Source organism: Charadrius vociferus, unplaced genomic scaffold (assembly GCF_000708025.1).
Source record: "Charadrius vociferus isolate BGI_N301 unplaced genomic scaffold, ASM70802v2 scaffold251, whole genome shotgun sequence".
Lineage (NCBI taxonomy): Eukaryota > Metazoa > Chordata > Aves > Charadriiformes > Charadriidae > Charadrius > Charadrius vociferus.
Genome location: NW_009646963.1, coordinates 1,712,590 through 1,724,920, shown reverse-complemented (window position 1 = coordinate 1,724,920; position 12,331 = coordinate 1,712,590). Strand labels below are relative to the sequence as shown.

The window sequence follows — 12,331 nt, the reverse complement described above, 5'->3', positions numbered from 1 at the left end:
CGGGCTGTGTCTCTCCGGCGAGACTGGAAAATTCAGTTTTTGCCGTCGTCCTGTCGGGTGTGTTTAGGTGTATGAGGTGGGCAAGCTAAAATGCTTTGGGTACGAGGGGTAGGTGGAAGTCAGGACCGTGACACGCTGGTTTTATTCCCTCAGCTGTGTGAAGCCTCCCCGACTGTCAGGCGCATAGTTGGGAGCAGCAATGGAAAGGTTTCAGGTCTTCCTTGACCTTAATTGCTGAAAAGTTGTACGGTGACACGCATAAATAGCGAATCTCTTCAGATTAGGTTTGGTGATAATCCATAAGGGTATGACTGGCTGCCTGCAAATGCAGTGCTGCATAGGCTGGAGCTGCCTCTCTCCCACTGGTTAGGCAGACAGCAGCTGTGTAAATGAACAGTACTTATAGTCTTCATTGCTGATGGCACACTTTTCTTTTTGAACTTATTTTTTTTTCAGCTGGTGGTATTTTTGCCTTTCTGAGTATCAGTTTGGTTTTGAGGAAGGATCATGTTTATCTGCCCTGCTGTAATGCCCAGTGTACTGGTGTATAAAAAAAATAAATCCATACATTTAGGAGTTCTGAGGTTGAGAATAATTTTTGAAACATCAGGCAATATCTAGGGTAGACTGCAGTGCAAGCAAGGTTGGCAATTGTTCCCAGTGAGGATCCTAGTTAAGACTTGTTTACTTTGTATGTCTAACATTGCACAATACTGTGTAAATGTATCCATCTTGTGTTTCTGGCAAATATTTTCTCTACTTTCTGTTAAAAAAAAAAGTTTTAGTTATGTTGCCATGGTGCAGGATGCTGCAGTACATAAAATGTTGAAGCTACAACATGAGGGGGTTTCTTAAGATATTTCTTCACCCAGTCCTTTTTAAAGGCAATAGTGCCAGCAAGAGCAATTTAAGTTCATGTGTGGAAACTAGGATGGTAGCTGACTATGATATGGCGATTTCATCTTAGGAATGTGGGGGTTTTTGTCCAGAGTCATGTGATCTGGCCTATGGAGATGTAAAATTTTAAAATTAATGTGATTTTGAGGTGGTGTATGTTTCTAAAATTAGAAATATTTGATACTTTTCCTTTTACTAGATGACCCTATTCCAGGTTGGGAAGGTGTTCAGCTTGACTCTCTAAAGCTTACTAGGGAATCCATTGCATCTTGATTACCCCTCCCTATTCAGGCTGTGATGAAGTTCAGATTGTTCTCATTCTTAAAATTTCTCCATAGATTTCCTTAGTCCACGTTCTACGGTTTCACTTCAAGTTTTGTGGAACTTGTTGCTTTCTGTTTATTTTGATCTCTGATGCTTTTCTTGTTTGCATATTTGCAAGATGAAAGAATGCCTTCTATGTTAGCAGGTAGTTACTCTTAATTTTACAAAAGACTTGTCAGTAGAATTGTGACTCAACTGACTTCAGAGGATCCTTGTTTATTTTCTATTCCTTTATAATATGGTGACACAGCCAAAATGTTAAATAGTTACTAATTTACTTAATACAGTTGTATGTTTTCAGCAAACTTTCTGAGAAAAGACCCCATGTATTTTTGTCAACAGGCATTCCAGACAAAAGGCAATTTTCTGTCTTATTCAGGGAGAAATTGTATCAACTAGTTGTAGTGTCCATTTATAGTCTCCACAAGCTACCTGTGGGTTTTCCAACTGCTGTAGGTATTTTGACTACCCAGTAAGTCAGGAGGCTTTCTAATCCTGAGCAACAGAGGAGGACATCCCGTCCCAACTGAATGCCATCATCTTGAATGCCCTGCCATATACCAAGTATATCTGACTGGCCTTGCTGTAAGTTGTCGTCATGTATACTGTAGGGATTAGATAAATAAAAATAATAATCTTTTTATAAAAAGTCCTGTGGGGTAAGGGAAGAGAATTAATATTCTGGAGCAGGAGCGTAGGTCTCTCCTACTAATAATGAGCTGCTGCATGCTCTCCAAAGGATGCCTTAATCGCCAGTTGTGTGCTGCCGAGGACGAATGCCTCAACAAACATCACAGTAATGGGCATCAGGAATACAGAACTCTATAACCTGTCTTGTTCTGTTGTCACAAGTGGGACTAAAGATTTATGGAGCCATCAGCCTTAGTCTATATAGGGGGTTTGGTATAATTTGATGCTATTTTTTTTATGAACAAGGGGAACTTTGTCAAAGAAGTGTTTGGTTTGTGTCTGAGATAGCACTAGCCAAAATATCTTTTGGTGTGCTTTTGTTTTGTTGTTGATTTGGGGGTGGGGGGCGTCAAGGAAAAACCAGGATGTGGAATAAAGCCCTTTCCAGGCTGCTGCTTTTGGCTAAATCAGCATTATTTACAACAGTTCAAGAACTGGAATGCTCTGCCTAAATTACTTAGCATAAACTAGTGACCTCTCTCTTACCAGCAGATATACAGCCTAGTTAGTAGGTCACAGTAGCAGAACGAGGGGGCTAAATCGGACATGAGCTATCAGCTGCAGAAGTACAGTCCAGATTTATCAGGGTGACCTTGAATCACTGCAAATGGAGCCTCTTAGGATACTGCAGCTCTGCTGCCAGGTAATACCTGTTTACACTATAAATATCTTAAGAGAATTAATGTTTCAGCTCCCTGTGATGGAGCGGGTGGAAACTTCCCCCTCAAGATGCAAGAAGTTAATTAGTGTTTCATTAGATATTGTGCACCCAGCAGGATGTTGTGCAGCAGAAATAAAGATTAAATGAATTGAAAAAAAAGCCAGTGGGAAAATGTCAATGCAAAAATGATCATACAAAGGTTTTATCTTTTTTTGTATCATGTTTGAAATACACAGGCACGCAATATGCATGTTAACTTCTGCTATTTTAATTTGTTTCAGATATTGGTGTTAGAAGCGAGGAGGGAGAGAGAGGCAGCATAGCTAAACAAAGACAGTGTTGGGGGCCTGTCCAGTTGTCAACATATAGCAAAAGGACAAAAAATTTCGGATTATCTTCTCATGTCAAGAAAGGATCTAATCTGGTGTGAGCCAGGGACGATAGCAAAGGGAAGTTGGAGGGACCACAGTCTTTTCAGGTTACTGAAGTACAGCAGGATGATGGTGCACATATAAAAGGCATTAAAAGATCTGAGAAGAGCCATATGCACAGCAGTATAGTCTTTTTGGTATCTGCCTTCTGAAAAATATTTTTAAGCCTTGCATTTAGTCTGCTAGTCACTTAAGGTTTCTTTTTTCCCTCTGTTGGAGGCATTGTATTAGGTGTTGCAAAACAAAAGCACTGCTAGCTTGCATTAAAACTGGTATAACTTATAATGGAATACCATTGTTTTCAAGAGTAAAGACATTATTTTTTTCTTTTTTTCTGCCATTTTATCTCAACATTCACAAGTTTTTTTATCCTGTTGATTAAAAAATAAAGTGATTTACAAAGAATTCATTATTGTCACTTGCATTTGTTTTGGTGATAGCTTTACTAGGATATTGTCCACAATCTCTGATGCGAATCTGGGTTGGGTTGTGCTGGGCACTATGCAAACCTTAAGGAAATACACCATCCCTGATTCATGAGTTGAATGTAAAATGGCAGTTCCAATTTGGTGTGGTGTCCTTCAGTAAATGAAATGAAATCATCCTTATATGTGAAGCAGAGTAGACACTGTTTCTTTACTAGCTTCAAGTAGGAACTATTTAGAAATGTGCAGTTTATTTAGATCATGACTGTTAACCTGCGCGTTTGCCCAAGCGAAGGGTAGGAAAATGGCAAAACTCCCTGCAAAAAGGAGTTGATAGCAGGGATAGGAGTTGGGAGATGGCTGTTCAGAGGCAGCAGTGCGAAGCAGCAAAGGCGAAGGCCAAAACTACAAGATAATGTTAACAAAGTTCATGTCCAGAAGGCACTGGTCTGAATTTAATGTGTTCTTTAGATACTTGCTCTTAGACCCAAGTCTATGGCTGGTAAGTATTTTCTCAGCTGTTTAGTTTAAAATGGGTATCTCTTTTGGTTCAGAGCATGGTAGGTTAAAATGATAATTTACTTCATATGGCAGCACTGTTCTTTAAGCCATAAAAAGCTCTTTCAGTCCCAGTTCCACAGCAGCTAAGGCAACAGTGGAAGGAATGCCAGTTCTATCAGAATAGGTGTTATATAAATAGGCTTTTCTGATTTAGAGCAGACTTTCACCCCCACTCCCACCCCCGAGAAAGAAAAATGCTCCTTTAGCATATTGTAGCCAGCCTAGAAAACCCTAATGCCAAATGTTTGTGTATTTTGTTGGGCTAACCTGTGTGAATACTGGAGATCCAAACTGGTCCAGTGTAAGTCCCTGGAGTTCGTGTTCCATTGAGCTGAATATTTGTCAGCTTCTATGGTAAGACCCAATTTGCAACTGGTTAGGGTACAACTAGTGACTGTTCCTTGTGACTGCAGTGCTGGCTCAATGCTGGCAGTGCTATTCTGCAATGCCTCCCTCAGTGCTGGTAGAACTGCATGTCTACATGGAGAACTGGATTAGGAAAATGACTTGGATTCTTTTTTCTGCCAGCTTATTTTTATCTCTTAAATTATGTAATCATTCCATAACTTGACTTTTCTGCTTGGATTCTGTCCCAGACAATTGTTAAGATTCAGTAGCTATGGGGAACATAGAAACAGCCATTTTTGTGTAATATGTGCACTGTAGCATAGTAAGTGGAGAAAATTTCATCAGTCTTTTGTGGCTTGGGGGTTGGGTGTGGGAGTATGCCTTATTAGACATCTCCCCAAAGAGTGAAAATTGTATGTAGGTACTCTGAGCTATCTATAGTGAACAGCATTTGGAGCTATTGCTTTATGTGGACATGCTGAGTCATTTCAGAAATAAATGCTTCTAAAATACTGAACAATAGACAACCAGATCTCTGGTGTCCTGTGAACCTTTTGACTAATTTTCAAATGTAAGCTGAAAACCCATATTCCTTTCTTGTTTGTATCTAAATTATTCTTCTGCACCTTCTTTCTTTGTGCATAGAATAAACTACTCTGCTTCCTTGGAGTTTTCTTAATGGCTTCCTATGTAATCCTACTTATGGACACTCACTTTCGCTGTCTTCCAAGATGAGCCAGGCTATTTTGCAGTGACTATTTAACAATAAGCTACATGCAGTATTATATCACACTTTGGTAAGTTCTCACAGCAAAGATGCTGGTCTTCAAGGCTACTCAAATGTCTGTGGTCTGGCCATCACAGGGGCTTAGAGCATTCTATACTGAATGTATGAATGTTGCCTTTCAACATCTGATTTTTCAGATCACGTCATGAGGCAGAAATACAGCTTACTGAATTTCCTTTCATGGGGATTTTGTTAGACTCTTAAACCTTGAGTCTCTCCTGTGTTGCAGCTTGTACAGTGACCTACTTGTATCTTTCAGATAAAGAGAAGGAGAAGATAAAGCTTGAGGAAGATGAGGCAGCAGCTGCCAGCACTATGGCAGTCTCGGCTTCCCTTATGCCGCCCATTTGGGACAAAACTATTCCTTATGATGGCGAATCTTTCCACCTGGAATACATGGATCTGGATGAGTTCCTGCTAGAGAATGGAATTCCTTCCAGCCCTACTCACCTGGATTTGAACCAGAATCCACTCTTGCCTGTGGCTGAGCTGGAAGGAAAGGAGTCTGCCAGTGCTTCCACTGGTTCTCCTGCATCATCCTCTTCCACTGCAGTTTACCAGCAATCTGAAGCAGCCTCCAGCACAGGTAGATGGCATAATATGGGGCTCTGAGGGACTTTTGTTGTTCTCATATTAAAAGGTGCCTGCTTTAGATCAAAGAGGAGACATGCTAACCTGTCAGCGTTGGTTGTGGCAGGTTAAGTAGCACAAACGTGGGCAGTGTATAGCCTTACTCCATGTGTCAATTCATGAAGATGCCTCTTCTCCTCTTCCTCTCTCCCCTTTCTGGAAAAAATGAGTGGGTGTCTCTCGGTGTACAGTCTGTTTCTATTTAGAAATTAAGAGAGCTGAAACACCAACATAAAAGTATTTGCTTTTGTGGTATTGCTAATCTAGTGGGAAGTTGGACATGTTGAGAAAACAGTTTCTCAGGTTATTTTACAACAGATTTGATAGTTTGTGACAAGTCGTTTGTGCTACCTTGGTGGCTTGGTCTGCTTGGGTGAACTTATGCTAACTTAATGTACCTCAAATAATAATGCTTAATAGAAAAACAATGAAGCAATCTTTTCATGCTAGCCTGTGAAATGTGAGAAAAGGCACTTGGAAAAGATGCGTTAATTATGCAGTTTGATGTTCTGTGGTGCTTTGAACTGGGAATGGAGGAACAAAGAAACAAAACCGTACTTAAATGGTACTAGGAAACTTCTACTCTTCATTGGTAGTACAGAGATCTTCTTTATTAAAGAATTTAGCAGCTCAGTTTGCCCTGGATTTGGAGTCTAAACATGATAGTCACTAAAATTTCACAGTACTATTTTATGAGCAGACTTTACAGAAAGCATTTTGCTCAGGGCCTCTTCTGTGAATCTGCAAGAAAAAAGCAAAATGGAACTACTTCAATAAGACATAGGGTGTGGCATTTTTTCTAGGTGCTATGTGAAAAAATTATTAATTGGTCACTACTTCAAATTGCACTGACATTTGCAATACATGTGTGTGAAGCATGTAAACAATAGATAAATATGACAAAGTTCATATGAACACTATCAGTGTCAGACAATCTGTTGGGACATTTGTTTCCATGTGGCAAAGTAGAAAACTGTTGCATTTGGGATTCTGTGATTTGTACAAACCCACCTTTATTTAGTCCTTTGTTTGGAGATACAAATGTCTGACCTTCGAAGGACCCAGGGACCTGGGTCTTTGGGCAGGCTTGTTTCCATAAGGCTTTCTGTGGCACAGAACTCAGATTGATACAAGTTTCTCACCTCTTACTGCTGTGGAAGGTGCTTCTTAAGTGTGCAAAGCATGAAGTTTTTGCTGAGGAAGTATTAACTCTTGTCCTGCATCTGTCTGCTCGTGTCTGTTAGTCTGACGTGTTCCTAGAGTTTCTATTAAAAACTGGACTGTGTAGCTTCTCTCTACACCAGCAGCTGTACAGCACCAAGCACGTCTTAGGGAAATACCAAATAATACTATTAAATACTGCCCATGGTGGGGCAATAAACAGAGATACCCAAGTTGGCTTCTTGGTTAATTCTCTTCACCCTGTTGAATGTATTATAACTTCTCCTGTTGTTGCCAGAGTCCCCACCACAAAATGAGAGAAATACTCCCAGCCCCATTGATCCTGACTGCGTAGAAGTTGAGGTGAATTTTAACCCTGACCCTGCTGATTTAGTGCTGTCCAGTGTGCCGGGTGGTGAGCTCTTCAATCCTCGCAAGCACAAGTTTACTGAAGAGGACCTGAAACCACAACCAATGATTAAAAAAGCCAAGAAGGTTTTTGTCCCAGATGAGCAAAAGGTAACAGATTTATTGCTGCAAACTTCTCTAGGCCTTGATCAAAGTTCCTGACTCTTTGCCCAAACATTTTGACACATAAAACTAATGCCGTATACCTACGTGATTGGGCAAAAGCACTGCCAAGAATAGAACTGGCAAGTCAACTGCTGTTCTTGCTGTTTTGGTATCATGAGATAATTACTGGGCAGGAGCAACTTACTGTGCTATACACAGAAATTTGAAGTAGAAGAACTATCAAATTGCATCCTCATCAACTGTACTTTTGAAGGCCATTGTATATATTTGCCCAGCATTATGTCTGATCTGGCTTTAAGCAGCCCAGAACAACAGAACAGATTGTTTTCTGTGGAAGTTCATTTACAAATTGAAACTAAGTAAAGGGAACACTTCACTTGGACAGCTTCTTAGTAGCTATGTCTCTAAATCCCCCTAGTTCTAGCAGTGCACTTGGTTCATCCTAAAACAAGGCTCATGTAAGGATGAAATCTTACAGTACTGTGTTGCCTGCATTTTGGTGTCTGAGCCCTGAAAACCAATGAAGGAGATTCTTCAATATAACAGTCAGTATGAATGTCATTATACAATAAAGAGGTGTCTATTTGATATAGTTGTCAGGTTCCCATCTCTTCTTTTTTTTTTTTTTTTTTTCTCTTGCCTTTTCTGCTGCAGGACGAAAAATATTGGACAAGGCGAAAGAAGAACAATGTGGCAGCAAAGCGTTCCCGTGATGCTCGGCGATTAAAGGAGAATCAGATCACAATTCGGGCAGCCTTTCTTGAGAAAGAGAATACGGCCCTGAGGACGGAGGTCGCAGAGCTGCGCAAGGAAGTGGGACGATGCAAGAACATTGTTTCTAAATACGAGACCAGATACGGACCCTTGTAAGCACACCCCTTTTCCTTGTTAGGGCTCCTTGTTTTAGCCTCTTAGACTTCTCTGCCTTCTGTAGAGACACCCAGAAATAAAGTTTGTGGAGGCTTTGCCATTTTGCATCTACACGCCAAAAAAAAATATAATACCCAAACCCTGTTTCTGTTGGCACAACTTGTTCAGGCCCTTTCCTGATCATTGTGTTGCCCAAAATCTTAATGTCCATATTTACAACTATGTTTTTAACACTGATCGAGCATTTTCTGATGTTATACAATAGAGCAGATCCACCTGTCTAGAGGAATAGATGTGGATCCCTCCTGACTGCACAGGGCCTCTGCTATCTGTTCTAATCTCCATTTTAAGTGGAGAAAGAGCCTAGGAGACTCTCCATGCTTTTTTCTTTTTAAACTCCTGCTCTTTTCTCCCTCTCCACCCTGCCCACCCCTCCCAGTCAAATTGTAAAACAAAATTTTAAGATGTAAGTAGATGTTGCTGGGCAGCATCATGAAATTATTTCCTTTCCCATTCAGAGGCACTGGGAAGTACCTGTTGTATAGAACTCTGTTCCTGTTGAAGAGGAATAGGGGAACCTTTAGGAAAGAAAGACAGGAAAATATTCAATCTCTTGTAAAAACTGAGGTATCTCAAGGTTAATGCACAAGCGTTATGCAGAGTAGAGTCAGTGCAGTGTTGATTAAAATACTGCTCAAACATCTTGGTGGGTTCTAATCCTGGATAATTTCCAGAAACGAAGGAGAGCGAACAGAAGGGGATCTCTCACTTTACAGATATGGACAAAATAATTTGCTGTGGGTTTCAGGCTGTATTTCTACCACCTCCTTTTTTTCCTTAGAGGGACTTCCCTCTTGAACTGCTAGTAAAGTAGCATGTCACATATAACTTAGAAGTGAGGGAGATTTAGGAAAAGAGGTCTGGCTCATTAGGCTGAACCCTGAGTCCCATCTGTTAGGGAATTGCCAGTACCTTATGCTTTGGAAGAAGGGTTTCTTTTTTAAGAGGCAAACAAGCCACTGTTACTTTTCTGCACCTTACCTGTTGTACAAGAGCTTGAGAAAGAGTTTTGGTCCTTTGCCACGTGAACACTCTATGGAACAAGCTACACCCACTCTAAACTTTACCTCAGTATCTCCTGTGTAGCAGCATATCTGGTCTCTCCATGCCTGCTGGTTCTCTCTCCAGCATGTTTCCTGTTATAAAATTAGCACACAAGACTTGCCCTCTTGGAAGTAATCCATTCTCAGCACCAAGCGCTGCTTCAACAGTACGTGGTGTTAAAAGGAAAATATGTTATGAGTTATGTTGGGACCTTCTACATGACCTACGACTGCAAGAACCAGAAGCTTTAACAGAAGTATATGTCTAGAAGTCCTCTTAGCGAGAGAAGCTATCTTCAGATAGTGGCTGTGTCAGAACTCTTAGGCTACACTTCTTGGGCTATTATTTATACTAGGGAGTAAACGTGGGATAGAAGATGTTTAGGCTAGTTTCCAGTTCCCCTGTTGAAATCTGAAAAGTTCATTAAAAAGGCATTGGGGATTCTTTTCTATACTGAAAACTTCTTGCCTAGCTTGTCTTTTAAACATAATGTGGAAATTGGTGTGAGTTTAGACCAATTGTGTGTTGACTTCTTAAGGAAGTGGAGAAGCAGGCTAATCCAGAATGCTTAAAGTAAATATGTATGCTTTGAATTATCTCCCCCTCTGTTATGCTCTTAATTTGACTAGAGTGGCTCTTCATGCAGTGTTGGTCTAATTTCTTTCAAACATACTAAAAATTGTCACCCTTTCAGTAGGGGTTTTTCTTTCACAGGGTGGTGTGTGGTGGTGATGGTGGGAAGTATGCTACAAATAAATTGTCACACTTAACACTTTGCTTTGTTTAAAGTGACTTATCTGATTCCGAGTGATGCAACTTTAAAGACTTTTAAAAACAAAGAAACTAAAAAGCACACATGAATCGCCAGTCTTCAGAGTGAGCAGTGAAATCTGTGAGGTGTCCCAACACAAACAACTGACGATGACCCTGCCTGCCTGCTTGCCTGCAAGTACCCCATCTGAACTACCCAGGGCTGGGCATGATGAAAAGTGCAAAGTCTCCTTAATTCTGTATATGGCATTCTTATCTGTCTTTCTCACTGTAACTATGAACTACAATAAGCTTACTTATTGGGGTTTTGTCAAGACACTCAAAGTTCATGTCTCAAAGTCTGTTGACAGCCTGTGTGAATAGTGACTCTTTGTTTTGGCACTCAAGTGGAAGAAAATAGGGAGTTTTAAATGAAAGTGTATATACTAAGAACTGGTATGTTTTAAGACTTTTTTTCCCTGCAGTAGAGTGAATTTTATTTAATACTGCAGCTCACTTCTGGCACAGTGTAGCATCTTGTAGACTACTGTGGGTGCAGAATTAAAGACATCAGGACAACAGCAATCTGATGTGTGAGACTTCCAGTGCAGAGAACTACAGCAGATGGATTGAAACAATCCAGAAAGCACCACAGTTTGCTATACCAAGAGTAGTAATAAACCTCTATCAAATGACCCACGCTACCGTAAAACACTTTGGTTGCTTTCCTGCTCCACAGCTATACTGCTGTAACCTGCCTTTTCCTTTGTTTCTTTTATCAGGCTCAATTTCTTTTATGGCATCTTGCTGAAACAAGATCTATTCTTCTGTTAACGATTTAGCAATCACGGAAAAGGTGCTAGTCTGAGCTGCTGATCCTCATGTCTTTTGGCAGTCTGAAACTACCAAATGAGTATTAGCTCCAGCAAAACAATGGCTATTAGCTGCCATATTACAATTTTCTGTCTCTTGACTACATGAGAACTGCAGTGTCAAGAGAGTGCTTTGTTCATCTGTTTTCTAAAACTGAAACAGCCAATGATTTCCAACAGTTATAACAGGCAGCTTAAGTATCAAGACCCTTGTGCTGGTGTGGGAGAGTAGATGAAAGCTTGGACAGATTGTGGGGATGCTTATTGTGTGTAGATGATGGAGGAAGTAGGTGGAAGTTCCTTTGTAAGAGTTTCATCAGCATAACAAGAATCTACTCTTATATTGAGGAAACTTAAGAGGTAAATTCGTGTGGGAAGAAAAAGAGTACTTAATCTCTGGGCCATGCTTGTAGCCAAAATGGAGCTTGTAAGACAGGAGTGAAATTATTCATGGCTGGAAATTGATAAGCAGCATACACCTCAAGAAAAATAATCTTGAAAGCTTTCAGAAGCACAAATGCCAAAATTATGAGGCGCAACTAGTTACCAGCAAAGCTGAACGCTATCACGTTGAACAAGTATTTTGACTCTGCATTTACCCAAGAGATTCCACCCCTAATTTCAGACCAGAAAGGCAAAGAGAAAAAGGTGCAAAGAAGCAGCTAATGTAAACTTCATTTAAAAAATAAAAATCTCAAAAGTCAGAATTCATAACCACTTTTTTGAAGGCATAACCTTTGTAAAGGGCATATACATTAAATGCAATCATTGACCTGTTACTTTTAATGGACCATGTTCTGAAGTCAAGAAAGTGCTTTTATTTTTTTTTTCTGGTTACAAAAGTATACCTATGAGTGTATTATTATAATTTGGGATTATAAATCTCTGAGAGAATCTTGGGGTATTCTCTTCAAATAGATGAATAGTTTAGCTCCATGTTACTGCAGCATATATCTATATCTGTATCAAGTATTCCTGTTTTGGACTGATGTTTTTGGTATGTAGTGGTGTCTTTTGTTGTTTTATTTTGATGATAAAGGCCAAACCATGGATTTAAAAAAAAAAAAAAAAAAAAAAAAAAAAAAAAAAACAAAACCAAAACAAACAACCCTGACAGCATGTCAATGTAGCAATTCTTTATGCATTTATCATTTCTAAATTTTCAGTTAGCTTTGAATGGCTGTTCTTGAAAGTCATGCTTCCTGTTTAAATAACAAAGTTAGAGTATTGTAACTGGGCAAGGAGCTGCTAGTCCTGCATTTGGGTCTTGCTGTCTTACTGCTTTA

At 39.9% G+C, this 12,331-nt stretch overlaps 1 protein-coding gene across 1 annotated transcript in view; it reads left to right on the top strand.

Annotated features, from left to right (window-relative positions):
• Nucleotides 1–10,887, top strand: part of TEF (thyrotrophic embryonic factor) — a 16,652-nt gene extending 5,765 nt beyond the window's left edge. The window contains exons 2-5 of the mRNA XM_009895246.1: nt 5,384–5,710; nt 7,214–7,434; nt 8,104–8,315; nt 10,213–10,887. Coding sequence (XP_009893548.1) covers nt 5,384–5,710; nt 7,214–7,434; nt 8,104–8,315; nt 10,213–10,234 — 782 coding nt within the window. The 3' untranslated portion in view covers nt 10,235–10,887. The remainder of the gene's footprint in view (nt 1–5,383; nt 5,711–7,213; nt 7,435–8,103; nt 8,316–10,212) is intronic.
• The last annotated feature ends 1,444 nt before the right edge of the window (nt 10,888–12,331 follow it).